The 24,464-nt window shown below is 36.0% G+C and overlaps 1 protein-coding gene across 1 annotated transcript in view; it reads right to left on the bottom strand.

The window, feature by feature from the left end:
• Positions 1–7,251: 7,251 nt before the first annotated feature.
• The window catches only part of LOC110462194 (AP-1 complex subunit beta-1-like), a 20,985-nt gene continuing 3,772 nt past the window's right edge, over positions 7,252–24,464 (bottom strand). Inside the window, exons 7-22 of the mRNA XM_021516039.1 lie at positions 22,508–22,643; positions 21,507–21,661; positions 21,088–21,228; positions 20,384–20,549; positions 20,142–20,230; positions 19,627–19,729; positions 17,335–17,433; positions 16,220–16,479; positions 15,470–15,722; positions 14,064–14,156; positions 13,476–13,621; positions 12,155–12,284; positions 11,181–11,352; positions 10,288–10,442; positions 8,825–8,912; positions 7,252–8,495 (exon numbers count right to left, since the gene is read on the bottom strand). Of these exons, the coding sequence (XP_021371714.1) occupies positions 8,838–8,912; positions 10,288–10,442; positions 11,181–11,352; positions 12,155–12,284; positions 13,476–13,621; positions 14,064–14,156; positions 15,470–15,722; positions 16,220–16,479; positions 17,335–17,433; positions 19,627–19,729; positions 20,142–20,230; positions 20,384–20,549; positions 21,088–21,228; positions 21,507–21,661; positions 22,508–22,643 (2,173 nt within the window). The 3' untranslated portion in view covers positions 7,252–8,495; positions 8,825–8,837. The remainder of the gene's footprint in view (positions 8,496–8,824; positions 8,913–10,287; positions 10,443–11,180; positions 11,353–12,154; positions 12,285–13,475; positions 13,622–14,063; positions 14,157–15,469; positions 15,723–16,219; positions 16,480–17,334; positions 17,434–19,626; positions 19,730–20,141; positions 20,231–20,383; positions 20,550–21,087; positions 21,229–21,506; positions 21,662–22,507; positions 22,644–24,464) is intronic.

Raw genomic sequence — 24,464 nt, 5'->3', positions numbered from 1 at the left:
TGTAGATCAACTGGTAAAGATATGTTTCTCAATTTCTTATAGACAGCAAACACTGATTTCTGTGCTTGTTCAACAATTTTTTTCCTTGCTTTAAAGAAGCTACAACTAAAATTAAAGAATAATCCTAGATAGGTATACCCTTCCAGTATTTCTAATTCTACGTTACATAATGTAAAATGGGGAGTTCTTGCACATTTTCTTTTTGAAAAGATGACAATTTTAGTTTTTCCTGAATTGATAGTTAACTTCCAAGTATTACAGTATTGTTCAAATTCATTTAAAGCTAACTGTAAACCATCTGGTGTTTCTGAAAACAGGACAGTATCATCGGCATATAAGATAATGAATAGTTTGAGATACACTCCAATGTTATCAATACATAATTTGTCTATTGTTTGAAGACAATTTACATTTTTTTCAACAAGATAAGTTTCTAAATCATTTAAATAAATTGCAAACAAAAATGGCGATAAATTTTCGCCCTGTTTTAAACCGATCTCACAATTGAACAAATCCGACTGTTCACATCCATTTTTAACACATGATTTGGTTTTATCATATAGCTTATAAATAATATTGAAAATTTTTCCAGTAATGTTGCTTTTTTGGAGCTTTTTCCACAGACCAACTCTCCATACAGAATCGAACGCCTTACTAAAATCGATGAACGTACAATAAAGTTTTTTTCCTAATGAAAAATATATTGAGATTAAAGAATACAATACAAACATGTTATCGGTTGTAGAATGACCCTTTCTAAACCCAGCTTGTGCACTGCTTATCAGGTCAAATTCGTCAGAAATTTTATTTAAACGATTATTAATAACCGAAGTGAAAACTTTGCCAAGGCACGAGACTAAAGTGATCGCTCTATAATTATCCGGATCTTTTGGATCGCCTTTGTTTTTATATACTGGTTTTATAATACCGATCTTCCACACATCTGGTATAGACGCAGTATTCAGAATAAGGTTAAATATTTTTTGATAAATTGGTAAAAATACATCCATTGTACTTTTTAGATATTCATTTAGGATTTGATCTATACCAGAGGCTTTACTATTCTTCAAATTGATTAAAGAAAATTTAATTTCATCAGTGGTAATTTCACCATTCAGATAATCATCAAAAATACTATTATCAGGATTTTCCAGCTCAAAATCGTCATCATCATAAACAGACTTGTTCAGATCCTTAAAGTATTCATATAATTCAGTAATACATATATCAGCATTACCTTTCTTTACAGATCCGTCACATTTATTCAAAATATTCCAGAATTTTTTTGAATCCATTCTAGCAGTATTTCTTAACTCGCTTGACAATTTCTCCTGATAATTTCTGTAATTTTTATTCAATGTTTTTCTATAAACTTTACTAGCTCTATTGAGATTAGTTTTATTTATAGGATTATTTACTTTGTGAAATAAGGCCTTGGCTTTATTAAATTCAACTCTGTTTAAGTGGCATTCCCTATTAAACCAAGGTTTATTATCACATCTCAACCTCCGTTTCCTGTAAGCATTGTTACTACCAAAAACCTGCTTAGCAGAGCCTTTGAACAATTCACTAATTGAGTTTACAATGTCATTAATTTCGTTATTGGTTACATTGTCGTGTTGTTTATTTAATAATTCATTTAATTTATCATTAATTCTATGGAGATTACCTCTTTCATCATCTAGTATATGTTTTACAAAATCTTGTTCTTTACAGGATTTCCACTTTGTATATCGATTTTCATGACATTCGGTATTATATATACATTCATCAGTTAATTTACAAAGGCTAAATACAAGTCTACAGTGGACATCTGATATGAGTGGGTCAAAAACTTTGATTTCAAAATCTGTTGTATACCGAAACATATCTGACGACAGCAATAGATAATCTATAACGCTGACATCACTACATGTAGTTTTACCTATTTGTGCATCATTTCCAATCCGACCATTGGCAATATACATATTATTTTGCTTTCAGAAGTCAAGCAATTTATTGCCATAATTATTAACTTTAGCTTTACATTGAAGGGTTTTTCGCCTACATGATTCCGCCCATACGGGTTTCATCTCACTGACGGAAGTCGGTGTTGTAGACCAGTGCTCGTATGTACTTCTATATATATATATAGATAATAGAGCGTTAGATAAACAGATCCCATATTGCTTCTATCGGGCACACGTCACCATCGATACTACGTCATCCTCGATACCACGTGTTCTCGAAATGACATCTTCATCGATATCACGGCATCCTTGTAACATGCGTCTACTTTCCAAGGTATAGGATATCCCCCCCCCCCCCCCAAGAAAAATTACTGTAATATAGAATTGTTCAATGGGCCTAACACTTGAAACACTATGGAAGTAAACTCGAACAGTAATCGAATGTATCGCATGCGATGAAACACCTTAACTCTGATCGCAGGGTCTTAAAATAAAAGTATACAATATGGTTTGTCTCGGGGCAGCTCTTCCTAAAATACCACTTGTCGGTGACTTAGGCAATATTGTGCCTACATGTCATTGAATCTAGAATTTATGTTATAAAAAATGTCAGAAAGACATCATGCTAAAAGTTGTAAGTTACAAAACGGAAAAAAAGATAGACCGCGGAACCTGGAAAGGTGAAATTTGTTGAATTGTTTGCAACAATGTTGCCGAATAAAATGTGTTTGAACTTCCATTATTTGTGTTTTTAGTTATTTCTCACGGTGTCGATATCCTGTTAACATTCACTAATAGGCCACGTTAAACTATAATAATAAACTTTATTTATTGAGGATTAATTTCATGTTTAGCCAAAGGCTAATCTTCCACATGGTCCTCTTGTTTAGTAAAATACATGTGTTAGATAAAATAACATATTTACGCAATCGATATATAAATAAACATGGTAGTCTTACTAGTAAAATACATGTGCTAGTTAAAAGTTATATATATATAAAAACTTTTGGAATTCCATTGTATTCAGTATATGAGAGGAGCCTCACTTATACCATATGGTATTAGTAAAACTGTGTAAAATAAGTTGGTTATACCATAGCTGGATCAAAGGGAAAGTGACACGTCTATGCGACAATGAAATTTTATCGCACGGAATGTCTGGTATCTTACTCATTTAAATTGAAATCAACTATTCAATATCCTTTACAATGTACCGAATTTTATAAATGTTTTACGTTAAAAAGGAAGTCATTATGGATTATTTTTCTAATACTTACATTTCTAATGTATTCTATCTGCTTCAACTTCTCAAATGAATGAAACTCCAAATCAGTTGAAAACGCCGACGGGGTCCGTAGGGGACAATAGGGGACATTTAATTACATCGAAGTATAAATAGCTAGGCTACCTTTTTATAAAGTTTGTTTTGGGGAAATACGATGAGCTAGTTGTACGATTCTTTTATAATCTGGACATCTATCAAAACAAGGGAAATGACGAAAATATACGTGTCCTTTATCCCTTTTGGAGACCCTGTCAAGGCCCCAATACTTACACAATTGCAACTAACTCTGTTTTTCATCAGAAGTGATTAACGAACTTCACGACTCGTTTTGACGTTGTAATTATGGTTTCACTATTCGGGGTCAGTTCTGGTCATAGTGTCCGATAACAACATTCCGATGCTCTAGTGGTACACTTTTTTCATATATATTTGTACCGTAGGTGGTACAAAAAGAAATTAAAAAAGTGTAACGCGGTACAGAAAGATATGAATATTCAAAACATTTTGCCGGCTGATATCGGCTGTTGGTACATATATATGTGAAAGTAAAGAGTTTTTTTGTAAAGTTGTTTATACTCTTTATGTACAACGCCTGGTACGAAATGATTTGAAATTTCATATCTTTGTGTACCATATAAAAGTGTACCGTGTTACAAAAAGATATGGAAATTCATATCTTTTTGTCAGGCTCTTGTCGGCCATCGCTCTTGTAGGCCATTTTATTTAGAGGGTGTTTATTTTATATCGATGCAAATGTGCTGTATTTTTTGGAAGGACAGGCCATTTGTTCATTAATAATTGTAGTTACTACCACGGCCTTAGATATCGGTCTAATCTAACTCCGTGTTACTACCTAGAAAATTTAATGACGATTTTAGATGTAATTAAACAAATCTTAACGTAATTAAACAATTGAAATGCTTAAACTTGCATAATAGAAATGAGGAAAAGTAAGAATTGTTTTTGTTTTTTAACACCTAGATCTGCGCGTATTTCGCAGAAGTATTGAGTACTGAAATGTGTGCGCTTAAAATTAAAAATCGTCTGCTAGCTTGGTGACTAACGCATTCTGTCAACATCCTGCCACATTCATCGGTTAATGAAATTTACACAGACCGTTACACCCATTCTGTGCTTGACCCTGACCCGTGTCAGTCACAGCCGCGCTATATTTTGTGACTACACACATTTTGTCCACATGCGATACAGAAAAGATGTGAAAGGCCCATTTAGATAAGGCATTAATTTCTTGAACGATGACAGTTAATGAATATAAAACCCGTACAAAGCAAAGGGCGAACGACACATCAACGAAGCTTATAGCTAAATCGTCTATAAACTATAAACTTTAATTTTTTTACGACAATTAGTAATGTATATTTTTTTTTATTTATTCTTGCCGGCCCGGATGTAAGCACACCTGGCGCAGGCTAGTTTCATAGTGATCCCATTAGTTTAGTACTTTCCAGAAAAAAGCTGTTGTAATATTCATATATAAGATCCAAAATGGTCAATGACCATTGAGTTTTTATCTAAAATTGGTCACATTTGAAGTGGCACAACTAGGGTCCGAGCAAGGGGATCATGTCAGTGGTTACTGAGAAATCGCAGCAACAAACTTGATGGACACATTTTAAACTGAATCAAATTGGAGCATAGGAAACCTCCAAATAAGATGATTTTATCACGATCCCAGCTGAGATAGGAAATGAGAAACTTTGGTAACAGATGGATGCAGGTGACAGACCACAGGTTGGGTATAACGTTTTGAACAGCTCAGCATGTGACTATGATGTGCTAGAAATACGGGGATCTCTGTTAACTTTCTACCCATAGCCACGGAGAACACTGACTTAATGTTACACATATAGGGTTTAAGGGTGGATATTTAGTCCCTAAATATCCACCCTTAAACCCTATATGTGTAACATGTATTGCAACACATATCCCATTATATTGTATTTCAGGAAATGAAGAGTATTTTTTTTTATTAATTTTATAAAGTAAATGTAAAAAGAGCAAAATTTAATGGTGTTTTTTTAAACATAGTTTTGAAAGTAACTATGCCAAACAATCATGTTTGGATACAAATATTTCAATCTTGGGGTATTATCCCAACGCAACAGAAGTACGTACGTTATGTTACACTCTTTGTCATCGCTCTAGCGACTTCATTTCTCAACAGAATCAGTTTCATGAAACTTCATACAAGTGTGTAGTATTTCGGGTTGCAACGTTGAAGGTCAAGGTCACTGTAACTATTTTTAGAAAAACTTTGTACTCAATGAAATTTCATTTAACTTCATGAAAGTGTTTGGTACGGCAATACATTGGACAAGTTCGCGTTTCCGGTTTCTATGTTCAAGGTCAAGGTTCACTGTTATTTAGAAAAACTTTGTCATCGCTCTTACGACTTCATTCCTCAACAGAAATCCATGAAACTTGATACAAGTGTTTGGAATGGTAAAGGGTACCACTGCATCAGTTTAACCACAAAGAAGAGTTCCACTCGAGAGTTTTTGACGTTGGAGTAATCTCCCTTCTATATAAAACACGAAACACCAATGGATTTTTTTCTGGTTTAAACTTCCCCTGTCCAGTTATTCATTAGCTTTGCGGCCAATTATACTTTTTTAATTTCCATTTTCAACCATTTAATTTTGATTCTTGAAAATGCATCAGAATATGTAATTTTTATTGAATATCCTCGGGTTACCGGTTTCCGCGCACTTAAGAAGCATCCGCGATTTCGTACTCATATCGGCAGAAAACTGTTGAAATTACGGAAAACTGTCATAAACATGTATACAATCTACTAAAGGAAACAAAAAAATAGCAACATAAAACTGTATTTTAAAAAACCCAGAACAAACAATTTTTAGCAAATTTCTCCCGTCGGAAGTAGCCGTCATATGTTTCCGTGTGTCTATTCTGATTTAGTGTTCAAAGAAAGATAACTCGAATACACTAAAAAGATATTCTCTACAGTGACCTGCAAGAACAAAAGCTTCGTTTGGAATAAAAAATATATCTTTGATTGTCAAATTAATTATCAAAAAAACTTTTTTTAAATTGCATATTTTTTATGGATTTTTCAAGATGTCAATTTGAACAAATTCATGTAATTTTATAAATTTATTTATTATATTTATTTAGTTATAATATAGAATCTGTTATTATTTTTTTTCTTCAGTTTTATATCGGTTTTGGTTGATGGTAAGTTACATTTTGTATTTCTCATTTTTGTTCTGTTTAAAATTGGTTAAAATTTGAAGTTCATTGCATTACAAGGTTTACGTTTTATTGAAAACACTGTTTATCGATATAAGAATGTCTCCTTGGCTCTTCGGAAGTGGACAAAAATCGGCGAGGAGATATGGCCTCATTTACATACGACATTTTCGTACGTTTGTCAGACTACAAAAAAGACCGGTTCATGAATAAAATATATCACCGTTTTTTCAGGTATGGGTTCATTTTGAGCAAGATAAAAAGTGCATTAAGCAAAACTGCATATTTATGCGTGTTTTTTTAATCGGTGATTATTTCTTATGTTTTCCGGACGAACTTCCGGTAATTTTTGAGTCAGTTTACAGACAATGGACAAACGTCTAAATTATCCTTGTATTGTGTCCAGCAGGTCACGTAGTTACAAGATATAGCGTGATAAAATGGCTGCGCGGAAATACATAACGCGCGGAAACTGGTGACTAGACGATACTTCTGTTTAAAAGGGTGTTACAAGTATTTGTCATTACCTTGTTGGTTCCCTTCACCTAAGACTTGCCCCCTTCTCTAGAATATTGAATTATTTAGAAAAAAATAACTAATAATTTTGATCACTTGGATGTCCAATTCTAAGTTCAAAACTAGGGGAGATAAGCTAGGAGTAAAATGCATTTGAGAAATTCTTCATAAAAACTTTGGGGCGGGTAGCCAGTCTACCTTCAACTTATAGTAGATTGAAGAATAATGTCATTGTTTTGTATGTGATAAAGCAAACAAATGATCAAAGAACAACGAGTGATCCTTTTATTACTGGAGTTAACACCCACTACAAAGTACAGATATAAATTATAATATACAACAATAATCTTAAACACATGTTTCCAATAAGAATCATTTATATAGCTGGAACATAATCAAACTGATAACGTCAGTATACAAAATACACTACAGGTGCAACATTCAATTTCTATCCCATGAAAATGACTCGTAATTTAAACAATTTTCATCACCTTATGATTTTTCTTAAATGTTTTAAATGTTTGAAGGTTAAAGATGAGACCCCGCAAAATTTGGAAGATATAAAGCATTATGGGTATTTTATCAATTGTAGTCAAAAGATCTGAGCCAGAACAGTAAAACTGGTCAACAACTTTCATCTGCCATACCGTTATGCAGTTCATACGATAAATTGAAATGTTTCTACAACAAGAAATAAATAAAATAACGGCCAGACCAGGATTCAAACCAGGGTCCTGTGAGCTCTAAACATACATTCAAATCATTAGAGCTACCAGATTGCAGGCGATTGACCCAGTCCAGTTCCGCTACGTTGTTTACAATATAATATACGTCAACACTTTACTGAATACGCCGAGTCTCGGGTACATTTTGCAACCTCTTGTTTTTTTTATGTAGAGGCATGAAGGAACAGTTTAGCCCTGGTAAGCTTACAATTAGTCTGGTGGTCATTTTGAAGAGCATCAAATCTCAGTTTCCAGTTATTTATCTCTTATTTGTTTGCAATCAATAACATCAAGAAAAGCACCTTTACATCCCTATGTATCTTGAGTAGACTCTTCCATACATTTATTTGGTCGAGTCCGTCATGGTTTACAGTGGCGAAAGGGTTTAATCAATATCAAAAAAACATGGTAGTAATGATTTAAAATGGCAACAATCGAGGGAACTCATAATTTAATCTTTCAGCTTCCAATAGAAATAAGTTAAATGTCTTATTATTTTATTGATGAGGATAATATACACAAAGAAAAGTTAAGAATCTCAAGTTATGGTCCAATTACTGTCTCGCAGAAAAGATGTCCGGTGACACTAGATGTCTGATATAAATATTTAAGTTTAAAAATACCACACAATGAAAGATAGATTGATCACATGCCCTGTTGTTAAACCTCAATACAACGAATGCCAACATTATTTTCCAATTCCGTGATTAGGAATATTTTCACATTTCAGTCTCTGTAAATACCAGCAGACGTTGTATACTGCAGTACACTTGACCTTTCCTCTGGAAACTGTAAAAAAACAAAACTAGATGTAATACCCACTATCTTCAAAGCTGCAAATGAAAAGCAACATTAAAGATTTAATATGTTCATAATTTTCAGTTATTTAATGCAGTAATTGAAACAAACATTTGTTAGGGTTTTATTTTGAAAAAGCTTTGTCCTTCAAATTTACATGCAATAAAGTGCTGAAAATTGCATATCTGATGTAGTAAAATCTTATTCTAAAAATATTTTTTTAGTCTCTCATTTTTCAAAGCTTTGTTCTTTGTTTTCATAAGAGAATGAAATATTTATTAAAAAATATACAGTTTGTTTTAATACGGTTCAATACTTACAGGTATAGGGTCTCTAGTTGTGAAGGACTGTATCGTAGGCCTGCTGTACTCCAGGGTAAACATCTGTAGCTCTGGCCTTTAGTGAGAGCTGCAAACACAAAACATATGCTTAACATTAATTTGACAATATTCAACATTTTTTTTCTTCTAAATACATTGATAGTTAAGATATCATATATTTCTCAAAATGAAAATTCTACCACATGATGATACAAGGCAAAAGAATGTCAGCAATCCGTAATACCTCACCTTCAGAGAAAGTCTGTAATTGGAAATGAACAATAGGTCATAGATCTGTATAAAGTTGGGTATAAGACACAGAGTCTGTCCATTTATGAAGAAAAACCGATTTGTCTGTTTTTAGATGTAACATTTGTGGGTATCAAACCTGGTGGACCGGCAAATGTTTATGTAGGCCTTGCAAGGCTTTGTACAGGCTTGCCTAAAAGAAGCATCAGATTACTATTTCCGACCTTGTTTAAAAAGAGAACAACTCTGTTTCAACCATTTGGATTGTGATCAATGAGAGTGGCCCTGGTTTAAATATGTGACACTCTGTCATCAGAAGGGATCCTGGCATACAGAATCAGTCAGTTGTAATGTATAGTAATGTGAATGTCCCAGAAAAAGTGGTGTACAGTGAACCAAGGGACATAACTATGTATAGTAGGAGACAAGACTCGGGTCGCATTCGCATATCCCAGTTAAAACGGTTCAGGTGGCATAGAAATATTCAATGGATGCACTTGGACTAAACTTTAAGCAAAACTAAAACTGCACAGTTTCAGACTTTTTCGACAATTAATAACATCATATCAGGAATAATATGCCTTTCTTTAACACATCCACTAAATAATATAACATATCCAAAAACATACATGTGAATTGACTTTGTTTTAAAAAGAAATATGCACACTAGCAGGAGTCAACATTTTTGTTTCAGTCTGGCACGTCTGGACCCCTCGATACCCACGTGTCAAACATCCCGGACGTCAGTCTCAGTTTAGATCTGAGCCAGCCATTTTCTTCTCAGACTCAGCTGGTTGAAATGGTTGAACCGGATAAGTGAAAGGGACCTTGAATTTATTGCACTGACAAACTGACAATCCATCATTCAAAGAAAAATGGCACACAAAATTTGGTAACTGTACAAAGTGACAAACAGACAGATGAACCTGCGGACAGAATGTTAACCTAGGTCCCTTTCTCCTATCCAGTGCAACGGGTTTGTCTGTTTTTAAATGTAACAATTTCAGGTATAAATCCTGGCAGACCTGCAAATGTTTATGCAGGCCTTGCCATGGGTAGTGACAGTAATTATGATTGCATATTCAGTTCTAAAGATAAAAAAGTCAAAAATTCTTGCATCATTTGTATTTTTAAGTCACTAAAGAGACCCGGGCGTCAAACCTGTGTCTACAATCACAACAGTATTTGACTTTTTCCGAACAAGATTTGCATACCATGAAGTTCTGGTTGCTTGGCTGGATCTTGAGCTCGGCCAGGACCCATATTCCATTGGTGAGCTTGAGAGATTGGTATAGCATATCCTGACCTTCAACATTACGCTTAGCAATCGTGAAAATGTTGTTGTTTCTTAATTTCTGTTGAACTGTATCTGAAAAGAAAACGAAACACAAAATACACATGCAAAAGTTTTCTCAAAAATATGTGTTTTTTTTATTCAGATTTTTGTTACAATCAAATTTTCTGGTTTCATTATTATTTTTTATCTGTCTAGGGCATACATTGAAATCAGTGCTGTACTAGGACTGTACAAGCAGTTACACTTAACAACTTTGATAAACAAAATTGTACTGTTAACTCATTCACCCCTGAAGACACATTTGAACTATTCCAATTGAAAGATTGGAATAGTTCATTATGAAATTTCAGGGGTGAATGAGTCAATGAAATCAATATGTAACAACTTTCTAAGGATTGGTACTGTAAGCAATTTTCATATTGCAATACTTATGGAATATTGCAGTATAACACAATATATTGTATACCTAGAAATTTGGTACATTAACGGGATAGAGTGATTTGATATAGAAAATATGAAAAAGAAAGCATCACTTCCGCAAAGTTTGAATGATAGACTGAAAAAAAGTTTCGACGATATCAAACCAAAGAAGCTTAACTGGGAAAATATTGCCTCATTCTTAACATTTTGAGGTAAAATGATTCCATAATTTTGCTTAAACCTACCTAACAGTAAGTTGAAAAAAATAATGCAATATATTGCCATTTTACAATCGTATTGCAATAAAAATACTGCAGAACACAAACTGCAATATCCTGGCACTACAATATTATTGCCCACCCTACAATTTTCCGTATCACTCACACCTACCTGCATTATGCTGTACGTTAGATATGGTACTCTGGACCTCGTTAGTGGCAGGTATATCCTTCCAGGTAGCCAGGAACACTCGCTTGTCCATCTCACCGTCCTCCACAAACAGCACGTGCATCGGGATACTACAGCTAAAGTAGAACACGTCTATGTTGTTCTTAACAGCCACCTACAAATACAGAAAGCAAGATTACGGTAAGCCACCTACAAATACAGAAAGCAATATTACGGTAAGCCATCTACAAATACAGAAAGCAAGATTACAGTAAGCCATCTACAAATACAGAAAGCAAGATTACAGTAAGCCACCTACAAATACAGAAAGCAATATTACAGTAATTCATCATTATTTTCAATGATAATGTTTTACATACAATGAGTACAATAATAAAATTGAGAATTTAACTTATTGCTCAAATGTTGTAAAAACTGGAAAACATATGCAAGACATGAATGCCCCCTTGGCCCTGTGGTTGACCTATAAATAGCAACACTGACCTTGATGTTGACCTTGAGACCCTGAATTATGAACTCAAACAAAGTAATCTCACATTTGACCTTCTTTACAAACTTTGACGAAATTCTGTTCAGAAATGGAGTCACGATAAAGAATTGAGCATGACAGGACACGACAGGTTATGATGCAACAGGATAGACATGGTTAACATTATAGTCCCCCCTCAACCCCCTTAAAATGGCGGGGTACAAACATAATCAAACAGATATTATCATTGAATTATTGTTCCACTATTTTGTTCAGGACAGAAACTGAGACAAAATCCCATCTCAAGACATTTACACTCTGAGTGACACTGGAAATGCTGAACAGAAATTCAACTGACAAAACACAACTTTATTAATTCATTCACCCCTGAAATTTCATAATCAACTATTCCAACCTTTGAATTGGAAGAGTTCAAATGTGTCTTCAGGGGTGAGTTAGTTAATACTTCCTTCTGTGCCCTAGTTACCTGTAGGTTATTTAGGGGATCCATCTTCTGGACTGGCCCCACATGATTGAGCTCCAGGGAGGCCGACGCCCCCTGATTAGGCGACAGTGGGCTTTGAACTTGTAGAGGTGCCGCAGCCGTCAAACCAAAACTGTCAAAAACCAGATTTGGGAAATTTATTTTCAATAGCATTAAAATCACATATCGTACATTTACATGACTGTGCTGCATTTGGGAAAGAAATCATAACACAAACACCCGATATATAAATATATAATGCATTTACATATTTCTCATTCAAATTCATATCAATAAATATAACCTATGGTCTGGTTTTGCTTGATTCTAACTGGCTCATCCTTGGTCTCGGGTTTGACGATTTATAGCATATTGATTCCACATGTTTCTATTTTTGTCTTGAACCTGATCATATCAACCTTCTGTTTATAAATTTAGATCTGGATTTTTTTTCTGAAAACCACCCCCTTAATTCTCACTATTTGGATATCTAATATCGCATGTTATCTAAAGACATGATAATGAAAATTAAGGACTTTGGTCTCGGTCAACACATAGTTATATATGAACCTGATAGAGTAGTATCTACCTTGTTGTGTCCTTGGTTAATATCACTTTATGAGGTCCATATAACAATATATTAATCTCAACAAAAGACCAGAATTTATAAATATTACAAGCATGCTTGAATAGGAAAAGGGGCATTATACCCATTAGAAGTTTTATAAGAAAAAAAAGAGAAAAAAATCTGATCAATGCAGTATTAAGTAACAGTAATTCAGACAAAATTTGTTTAGTTTAGTTTAAACATATTTTATTGCCATAAATCAAGCAAAAGGATTGGGCACAAGTTACATTGAACATTATAATCGCCCTTTCCTTACAATTTAATAAAACATATATGTACTGTACATCATAAGATGGCTAAATATCTATAATATTATTATAATTGAATGATTGAATAGAAGAGAGGTAGCAAGAAAGCCAAAAATATTAGCATTTAACGATATGAAACAAATATTTACTTTAAAAATAGATATATGTTCACCCATATGCTTACACAACCACACACACACACCCACTCCTACACGCATAATAGCAGTATACATGTACAACAGTTGGGAAGGATCCTTCCCAGCACCGACAGCACGAGTGATCAAAGTTTGTAACTGGTATACCTTCACTTTGTCACAAGCTCTATCATTTTGTGAAAAATATTTCGACACAAAAAAATCCAGGTATATTATGGTATCTAAATGTAAAGTTTCATCCCAGCCACCTGGAATAATAGATGTAATGGACAAACACATGACAAAACACTGACCTGTTTTTATTGAACTGAACAGCAAATCCAGACATGGGCTGCATGGCTCGGTTTGTAAAGGTGAACTCCATATATACCACGTTATTTTTCCGCGAGAACGTTCCATTAATTTCTAAACCTTTACCCTTGACAGCTTGTAACCAAACCTGTGAAACATTTCATTGTTTTAACAACGGTTGTAAACAGAAGTGGTGAAGTGAAGTATTTTTCTACAGTTCTGACAGGGTCCAATATAATGATCATTTTCCAATAAACTTGTTTTTCCACAACTTCATCTTGAAACTTGTCTATAATAATATAAGCTGTTAACCCCTGAAATTTCATAATAAACTATTTCAACCTTTAAGATAGAAGAGTTCAAATGTGTGCTCAGGGTGAAGGAGTTAAATTTGGAAACTTGTCTATGCCGAGGAGAAATATATGATCCGAAAATTAGCATCAAACAATGACCTTTAACACTTTTTAACTTTCAACTGTTTGAAACAGTTGAGAGAAACTATACTTTTTTTCTTCATAATTAGACAAATATCAGTTTCCTTTGGAGTAGCAGATTTTCTTTTCCCTTGAAAAGAAGCAGTTTATATTTACCTCTGATGGTGGGACATAGGACTGGGCCTGTGGCATACCAAATATATCCCCAAGACCTCCTAGGGCATCGCCTCCGGTCGCAGGCCCGCCAAGCTACCGGAACAAAATTAACATATCAGCAATAATAAAACATACTAATTTATCAATAGCTTTTACATAATGTGTGTAAAACTTGGAAATACACATTGTTGAAATTGTTCTAGAATTTACTTGTAACCTTTTACATTACAACGTTATACTATATTTATGTGTGATGAAAATGTGTAAATTTGTTCAAAATCAACTTGCATTTATTATTATGCTTTCATGTAAATGCAATGTATTTTTCAGAATATGATCAAAAGTTCCTGTCTGAATTTAATAACTTGTGAATAAATCAAAAATGAGATACACGCAAACAAATGCCTGACATACAGTATGTACCAGGAATCTTAGTCCCTCTCTCAGGACATCAATGGCCGAGTCTCCCATGTTATCATCCTCGATACCCTAGAGGTTACACTCATATATGCTCTCTTTACCCCTGGAATATGTCATAGCATAATCGAAGGCTGGCGGCTAGCTATTTGATTGGTCTTGGTTAAAACAAGCAAATTCGTGGAATTTATATCCCCCGCTCGCAGGACATATTGTAGGTAAACATTCTTGAGGTCAGGTTTAAACATGTGAGTATTGTGCTGTTGAGACATAATGTATAGCTTAAAATTCGAATAGAACAGAAGTTAGACTTTTTATTGAACATGTGGAAACTGCAGAAATGACGTTTTTCATTATTCAAGGGGCCATAACTCAGCCAAATAAAATCCGCTGAAAGTGGTCATCCCTTAACAAAGCCCTTAAGGCATTTAACCCTGTAAGTAAGTTTGAAGAAAATCGGTTAACATTTGTTGCAGTTATTGCACGGAAACAAAGCGTGACAGACAGACAGACTGGCAGACGGACAAACCCAAATTAATATCCCCCGTTTCGGTGAAAGCAGGGGATAAAAAACTGACTAATGGTTAGACAGATACTGTTCCTTTGAAGATTGCAGAGGAGCACACCTGACTTCAAAGTCAGCCAATTTTACTGTTACGCGACTGCAATAATCTTTTGGTGTACATCAAAGGACCAAACTAGTCTTCTTGTCTCAGCCACAAAGATGGCGCACACCTAGCCTTCGATTTTGTCAGGACATATTCCTGGGGTGCAGAAAGCGAAAGTGAGCGCAACCCATGGAGTATCGAGTTTGCCATGTTATATGTATGCGAGAGTCTTGCCCCTCTCCTGGACTTTATTAACCCTAGTCTCATGTGATGTAAGTACCATGGAGTATCAGACTAGCCCCTCCTAAATGAACTCTTGTTCAGACCTCACTCCTGATATAGGGTCAGAGTGCAATATTTTTTTTTTTTAATTATACCTACCAGGGAGTCTAGTCCCTCCCCCAGGAGATCCATGGCCCCGGCGGTCTGTACGGGGGTCTGGGAGGCAGGGTTGGAGTACATCTGTTGCTGTTGCATGGATGGTCCCCCCAGGTCCATGTCCAGGAGGTCCCCAATGAGGGAGTCCACACCAGGAATGACAGTTGCCTGCGGTGGGGGTTGGGCTGATGGCATGTCTCCCCCGGGGGATGAGGTGTCTGGGGCTCCCATCTCCTCTGTGTCGCCAAGGTTGCCTCTGGAAGATAGGAAAATATTTTTTTATCTGTTTGAAATAGAAACATTTTTATTTTAAAGACCACTTCAAATGGTTACTAAGTACTCAATACATTTTCACATGAACCTCGTAATTTCATGGTGAGGAGTCTTCAAACAATATAGATTAACAAGAAATAGCATACAGTTAAATATCATAGAAATAAATGACCAGGAAACATCAATACTAGCTTTGATAGGGTGATTCAAAATTTCTGATTTATTTGAGATATCTAATTTCCAGTAACAAGCAAAACACTTTTATCAATATATTTATAACAACCAATTTTGAATGCATTTTATAGAATGTACAAAGACTTTAAGCTGCAGGCTAGTGGTCCAATAAAATCTTAAAGAGTTTTAGCCAGTATTTCTTGACCTGTAGCAGTTATTGTAGATTACAAGTTAGGTGGAACTTTCTAGCTATGGCCTTGCAATGATATAAAACTGTAATCAGGGAAAACTACGACTGGTACTTACGACTGCGACCTGGGAGGAAGCGCCCTCTTGAAGGACGACTTAGATCCTTCCACAAAGGAGTTGGGTGGCTTGTGGTAGACTGATGCCAGACTGGAGATGTGGCAGATGAGTTCATCTAAAAGTGTCGGCTCGATCAGGTCCGTCTCCTCCGAGATGAGTGGCTTCTCGGCCAGGACAACGTCCTTTGCGGCTGCTGGGTCCGTGGACAACAGTCGCCAGTAGATGTATCCTCGGTCTCGGAGGTCAGGGTTGTCACTGTCCTGTCAAACACGCAATAAACATGAAACCTATCAGGATCTCAAATAATATACTCTTAAATCACTGTGGAACATAATAATATTGGTTTCTCCAAAGACTGCAAAGCCATGATTTCTGTCATGTAGGTTCCAAACAAAACACACAGAAGTCAACCTTGGACCTTTCTATCTACTTTGCCCTTTGTATTCTTGGCTTATTATGAAAATACCACAAAAACTTGTACAATCTTTTCACAGACATTGCAACTATACTATGACGTCATTGTTCTATTTTTCTATTGTAGACATCACTAGTTACAGCTAGGCATGGCACCACTTTTTTACGTTAGATATCTTTTGAAAATTGTATGTTGTTCTGTAGAATCAATCAACTGGGGTACGCAGAACTTCACTGATCATCCACTAGGGGACGTTTGATCTCTTTTTGTATTTACTGGTAAGTGAACAGAGGGCGTATTGTTTAGGAATACAATATCAACGCTTCACCACTGTGTGATACCTGTACGAACATACTTGTACATACCTGTGTGGCTAGACTTAGAACCTGTTGTACCACTGTGTGATACCTGTACGAACATACTTGTACATACCTGTGTGGCTAGACTTAGAACCTGTTGTACCACTGTGTGATACCTGTACGAACATACTTGTACATACCTGTGTGGCTAGACTTAGAACCTGTTGTACCACTGTGTGATACCTGTACGAACATACTTGTACATACCTGTGTGGCTAGACTTAGAACCTGTTGTACCACTGTGTGATACCTGTACGAACATACTTGTACATACCTGTGTGGCTAGACTTAGAACCTGTTGTACCACTGTGTGATACCTGTACGAACATACTTGTACATACCTGTGTGGCCAGGCTTAGAACCTGTTGTACCAGCTCCTGGGTGTCAGTAGGGCGTTTCAGGAACAACTTCACGATGGCTGTCAGCAGCTGCAGCTGTACCTGTGGATGTAGATATAACAGGGTAATGAAGATATTTTTTTAACTGGCTTGATGACAGTAAGACAATTCTGTAAATTTTAAAATGACAGAAATCTCTAAACATGTACAATGTATGATAATAAAAGTAACAATTGTTCAAAATTGAAAACTAACACAGTACACTGTATATTTTTGAATTTTTCAACACAAACACAAATGTAGCCCAGCATATTAATTCTTGATTAATTAATTATTACAATATATGTTTGCGAAATTTCCTCAGCAAATCTTGAGCTATGAATCCTATATTCCTGTTACAAACGCAACATTTTCAATTTAAATTCAAGCAGCCTCAGAATTGTTAACACAGTAAGTCTTCTGTATCGTCCTCCATATATAACTGAATGATAGGCAGCATTGTCGGATCAAGAATATTGCATATGAATATATTTCAACAATTTAACATGGTTTCAAAAGTTTGCCGATTCTGACGTAGTTTCCCATTTTGGTGTTCTTAATAATCAACTCAATCGACTATTGGTCAGTGAAGCCAATAAACTGATTAATCAACAACAAAATCGTAATTGATCTTAGTTGTTATAATTGCGTGTTGATATTATGGAGTTTTCAGTAGAGCGATTCATTATATCGAGCCGATCTCCTTGCTAGATACTAAAAAGAGTTAAGCATGAGAATTTTCCTGATATTTATTTCTAGCAGCACTGCTATCTTGTGATCATCACTGACTTACTTTTACTTTCATTAGCCTCCACAGGACTATAAAGTAGAGGTTCAGTGTTTGAAGGGAGGTATTTCTTGCATTGTAACTTTATTATAATAAGAGTACTGCGGGGCAGAACAATATACGCCCGTTGAATGCCATATAGTGTTATATACTTTCTTATATACTTTCTTACATTGAAATAAGATCTTAAATACTGAAAGAGTGGTTAGCAAACATGCTATAAAAAATGTAGGAGAAAATCTCCGGACAAAAAAATCAAATACTGAAATGAACAAAGGGCAATCACTTTTGCAAAAATTGTTAAATCAAAATTCTTTTAAGGTAGACACAACTTCATATCATGATTATAACGTATACCAAGTTTCAAAGAGATCGGTCAAATGTAGGAGGAGATTGCCGGACAAACAGAAGTTTACGCCGGACGGATGGACGCCGCCATACCATAATACTACCGTCAAATTTGACGGGCGTATAAAAACGGCCCATCAACACTGGATAGGTCATTAGGGCCAACAAATGGTCTTTGCATTGTTACATTTTGCATTGTAACATACAACAACATGGAGGATTTCACAATGCATTTCTTGAATAAAATTATTATTAACACATTCACCCCTGAAATTTCATAATGAACTATTCCAACATTTGAATTTGAAGAGTGACCATAAAATTTCAACTGATTTTCAACCCTAGTTTCCCACAGCATATGTCAGAGTTTTGCCATGATAAGGTAGCAGAGTACAGTAGCGTACGGTGGCCATGGGTGATACTTTTATACAATGAATAACCCCTGTAATATAACATGTATCAAAATTTAAAAAAAAAATCAGCACTAAAATTGGCATATTCATGATGAAGTGGACTATGTGGGCTTCATAATTTTTCAAAAAAAGAATTCGAATTTGGTTTGAGACTACAATTTTGGGCATTTACAAATCTGTGTCTACACAACAAAAGCTAGCTTTTCATGTAGTCTATTTTTGTACTCAGCACATGTGTAAATATTGTGAAAAATCCACCGGAATGACCTATGCTAAAACGTGAGTATTTCTGTTACCGAGTAGGCGATATTTAATTTCAGACAGGTTTTAAGAAAAACAATTCTACTTGCGGGGGTCAAATTCTGGGTTAAAAATCATGATTTTTTGCATATTTTGGTGTTTTTTGATGTGGTAACCATGGTTTTCAGAAGTCCCAAATCTGGGGAAATCACTTTTTGAAAAAAAAAATGTTCTTCTAAAAAACACCTTTTCAAAATGTAGTTTATAAACATATATATATATGTAGGTGTGTTGTGCAGGATGAATCCGCTATCCATGTTTATCCGAGACATGCCCTTTATTTTTAGGGTCAAGCCATTTCTACTGTACTCTGCCACCTAAAAGGCTTTAGGATCAACATTCTTACAAACATTTGCTTTCACGATCTTTTTGAATTGAAATCTGTGAATATTGCTGACAGAACCATACCTGTGTGTTCTCGTCCTGGAATCCCTCCAAGAAGCTTTCGAGCAGCTCGTCAGCATTGTCTATTCTCTCAGCATACTCCCCGATGATCCAGATCATCGACGCCCTGACAATACAATACAAAGGGGAACCTTACATTACTGTGTCTTTACTCCAGTCATTTCACTACTTAAGTGTCTTTTGAAAAATTGACATACATAGATTGAACCACTTAAATAATTCTTTGAATTTAAATAATATATTAAGTTGTACACAATATTATTCAGTCATAATAAAACTTTTTTACGATCTAATTCAGGGCTTCAATTTCAACTTTTATGATTTTGTCTTGAACACTTCTAAAACAGTCTTTTAAACAAATGCCAGTGGAGGCATTTTTGTTTTGCTTCAAATACTTTCCCCATCACAAAGTAATGAAATATTGAAAAAGAAAAGGGGAAAAAAGCTTAGTATTTAGAGGCCTCTGTCTCAAAGTAATGTTACCGTTGTTCCGATGACACTTCAGGATAGAATCTTACCTGGCCTCTGGTTCGTCCAATGTATCTAGGTTTTCACAAAGAGTGGCAATGATGCTCTCGTACTTGTTGGGGTACTTTCGGAAAATATCCTGCAAAAAAAAATAAAAATATGGTTAAAACCTTATTAAGGAGCAATTAACCAGGTTATGTTGGTACATTGTATTCTAATGCATAGAGATCTGAAGATATATCAATCAAAATTTTTTTAAGCAGATTATTTTATCAAAACAAATGTGTGATACCTTGATGACAACTATGGCCTCCTGTACGACATAGTTGACCTTGGTCTGGATGAGGTCAAGGAGCGTGCTCACACACCTCTCGGCTGCCTGTTCAACCTTAATGGCACAACGTCCGATGGCACGCACAGATTTACGCACAAAATCCACGTCTACCTCTGTAGCATACCTGTAGGAAATTAATGTTTAAAATTTATTTTCATAACACATTGAATGTAATTTCACTTTTTATTCTCCAGTTTAAAAAGTCCCTAGGAAAATTATAAGTCAAGGGTTGTTTTGGAAATGGGGCTGGTTCATCTGGCTCTGGAGAATCAGAGTGGTGGGAGAACAACTTTGGGAAAATGCCAAAAATCTACAGGGTTTTATAAAATATGAAGATAAGATTTGCTTCATTGATGAATGTATCGTTTAATATATAGCAGCTCTATTGTAGCAATGTTTTTCTTTTTGTTTTGGAAAGGATGAGGCAACCTAAAAGTCCTCTGCTATTTTATCAGTGGGGTAATAAAAGCCACCAATGGTTTCAATATTTCATGAATATGCTATATATTTTCATAGTTTTCATTACATTTCTTTTTCTAATTTGGATTGAATTCTGATCTGGCTGTCAGCCACTATCCAAATCTCGCATGTTAATAAACTTATCCTATTAGTTTAAAATAAATTTCATTAATAGAATAAACTTGGCGGTTTTACAGACTTACTCCTTGAGTTCTGCCAGGACCTGGGCTATGTTAGCCTGTGTGGCCAAACGGATCATGATGTCCAGTTTCTCCAGTTTAACATAGATGGGGTCGTTGTACTTGACAAAGAATACCTTCATCTCATTCTTCAGAATATCTGGTCTGTAACATGGAGTCCAAAAACGAGTGACAATTAGTTCGTATTTGATAAGCTTTCCTAAAACGAGTGACAATTAGTTCGTATTTGATTAGCTTTCCTCCTATTCATTTGCATAAAAACACTTAAATTTCGTCCAGTATACTAAACTAGCGGGAAGGTTGTCTGTAAAATCTTGTCTAGTATACAGGACAATACTTATAGTGAAAGGATTTTCTAAAATCTTGATCAGTATACTTTTTACTATGATAGAGAGAGAATCATTTTAACAGATGTGGCCTACCTCTTCTGGACGATGAGGTTGATGTTACGGAGAGCGACGTACTGGATCTCGGGCTCCGCGGACAGGAGGGTGACGAGGGGTGGGGCTAGTTTCTTAACCAGCATGGACACATATTCACCGTTAGGTTCCAGCATTTCCATGAACTTCATCACAACCTGTCATGATGAAATAGTACACAATTTAGGAGTAGTTTAAATAATGGTAATTTCTAAAAGAAGAGAATTGGTCGACTGAGGCGGCTGTCATTTCGAAGTGGTATTTATGTAAGATTCTGGGCACATATTCATCTTTTCATTGATAAGAAGTTATCAGTTTGTCTTTCACATATTATTTTTATATCTAGAGGTTTTTTTCTGGAGTCATTCTGGGACATTTTCACTCCATTTCAGATGGAAAATAGTGCTATTTTTCACCAGAATCTCTTCAAAAATTCTGACGTTCAAAAAAAAGGAGCCGATGCAACATCTGAGATCTAAAAGGAAATAGTATTTGATAGATAAGAATGTTTTAATCTTTTAGATGATATATTTTATAAAATTGATCTGAAGAGGGCCACACAACTAGCTTTTAGAATATATGAATAAATGTAAACAAACAGGCACCCTCGATACCCCAGGGCTTACTCTCATTCACTCTCTGCACCCCTGGAATCATCCTCGAATCGAGTGTTGCTCCTCTGTAATCTTCAAAGGACAGGTATCATCCTTGCGATCAGTCAGTTGTTTTTTTACCTGAGACCAATCAAATAACTAGCCACCTGCCTTCAATTTAGCTATGACATGTTCCAGGGGTCCAGAGAGCGAAAGTGAGAGTAACCCCTGGAGTATTGAGGATGATTCCAGAGGTGCAGAGAGCTAAATTGAGAGTATTGAGGATGACAAGTGGGGACCCAGTGTTGCAACATGAACATAATCGGATACCTGCATAAGTGCAAAAGCGTTAAAATGCTAATATTATTGCTAAACTATGTGATGACAGTATGTGCATCAATAGACTCTCACCTTGACAGCTGACAGAACGACTGCGGCGTTGGCGTGGGCCAGACGAGGTGTCACTCTCTCAGAGATGCTCTGGGCCTCCTTGTCATCCTTAGGTGTGTAGTTTGAGATGGCATCCAGGATAAATACCTGGCCCCACCTGTAAAATTTACCAGGAAAGCAGTGAATTATCTAAACATAACCAATTAATTGTTTGTTTTGGTCATGTTTATAATAACCACTTGGTATTCAAGACATAAATTCAATTTAATACACTCATTGGGAGCTCTCAAAAGCTAGCTGATATGAGGTCACTTATTTTCTTCATAAGTTCATTCATTGAGAGCGGTCAGAATTAAGCTAGTTGACCCCAGGTCACTGTTTTACTTACTATGTACACTCACTAAGAGTGGTCAGAAGCTGGTTGACCCCAAGTCACTGATTTATATACTCTGTACACTCGTTGAGAGCGGTCAGAGGCTGATTGACCCAAGGTTACTGATTTACTTACTCTGTACACTCGTTGAGAGTGGTCAGAAGCTAGTTGACCCAAGGTCACTGATTTACTTATTCTGTACACTCGTTGAGAGCGGTCAGAGGCTGATTGACCCAAGGTTACTAATTTACTTACTCTGTACACTTGTTGAGAGTGGTCAGAAGTTAGTTGACCCAAGGTCACTGATTTACTTACTCTGTACACTCGTTGAGAGTGGTCAGAAGCTAGTTCAGTAGTTGACCCCAGGACACTGATTTACTTACTCTGTACACTCGTTGAGTGGTCAGAAGCTAGTTGACCCCAGGTCACTGATTTACTTATTCTGTACACTCGTTGAGAGCGGTCAGAGGCTGATTGACCCAAGGTTACTGATTTACTTACTCTGTACACTTGTTGAGAGTGGTCAGAAGCTAGTTGACCCAAGGTCACTGATTTACTTACTCTGTACACTCGTTGAGTGGTCAGAGGCTAGTTCAGTAGTTGACCCCAGGACACTTTTTACTTACTCTGTACACTCGTTGAGAGTGGTCAGAAGCTAGTTCAGTAGTTGACCCCAGGTCACTGATTTACTTACTCTGTACACTCGTTGAGTGGTCAGAAGCTAGTTGACCACAGGTCACTGATTTACTTACTCTGTACACTTATTGAGATTGGTCAGTAGCAAGTTGACCCAAGGTCACTGATTTACTTACTCTGTACACTTGGTGAGATTGGTCAGAAGCTAGTTGACCCAAGGTCACTGATTTACTTACTCTGTACACTCGTTGAGTGGTCAGAAGCTAGTTGACCACAGGTCACTGATTTACTTACTCTGTACACTTGTTGAGTGGTCAGAAGCTAGTTGACCCCAGGTCACTGATTTACTTACTCTGTACACTTGTTGAGATTGGTCAGAAGCTAGTTGACCCAAGGTCACTGATTTACTTACTCTGTACCCTCGTTGAGTGGTCAGAAGCTAGTTGACCACAGGTCACTGTCAGATTTACTTACTCTGTACACTTGTTGAGTGGTCAGAAGCTAGTTGACCCAAGGTCACTGATTTACTTACTCTTTACACTTGTTGAGAGTGGTCAGAAGCTAGTTGACCCAAGGTCACTGTTTTACTTACTCTGTACACTCGTTGAGTGGTCAGAAGCTAGTTGACCACAGGTCACTGTCAGACTTACTTACTCTGTACACTTGTTGAGTGGTCAGAAGCTTGTTGACCCAAGGTCACGATTTACTTACTCTGTACACTTGTTGAGAGCGGTCAGAAGCTAGTTCAGTAGTTGACCCCAGGTTACTGATTTACTTACTCTGTACACTTGTTGAGAGAGGTCAGAAGCTAGTTGACCACCGGTCACTGTCAGATTTACTTATTCTGTACACTTGTTGAGTGGTCAGAAGCTAGTTGACCCAAGGTCACTGATTTACTTACTCTTTACACTCGTTGAGAGCAGTCAGAAGCTAGTTGACCCCAGGTCACATATTTACTTACTCTGTACA

This window comes from Mizuhopecten yessoensis, unplaced genomic scaffold, assembly GCF_002113885.1.
Source record: "Mizuhopecten yessoensis strain PY_sf001 unplaced genomic scaffold, ASM211388v2 scaffold10759, whole genome shotgun sequence".
In the NCBI taxonomy this organism is placed as follows: domain Eukaryota; kingdom Metazoa; phylum Mollusca; class Bivalvia; order Pectinida; family Pectinidae; genus Mizuhopecten; species Mizuhopecten yessoensis.
Note: the sequence above shows the minus strand (reverse complement) of the source record. Positions and strands in the feature narration are given on the sequence as shown.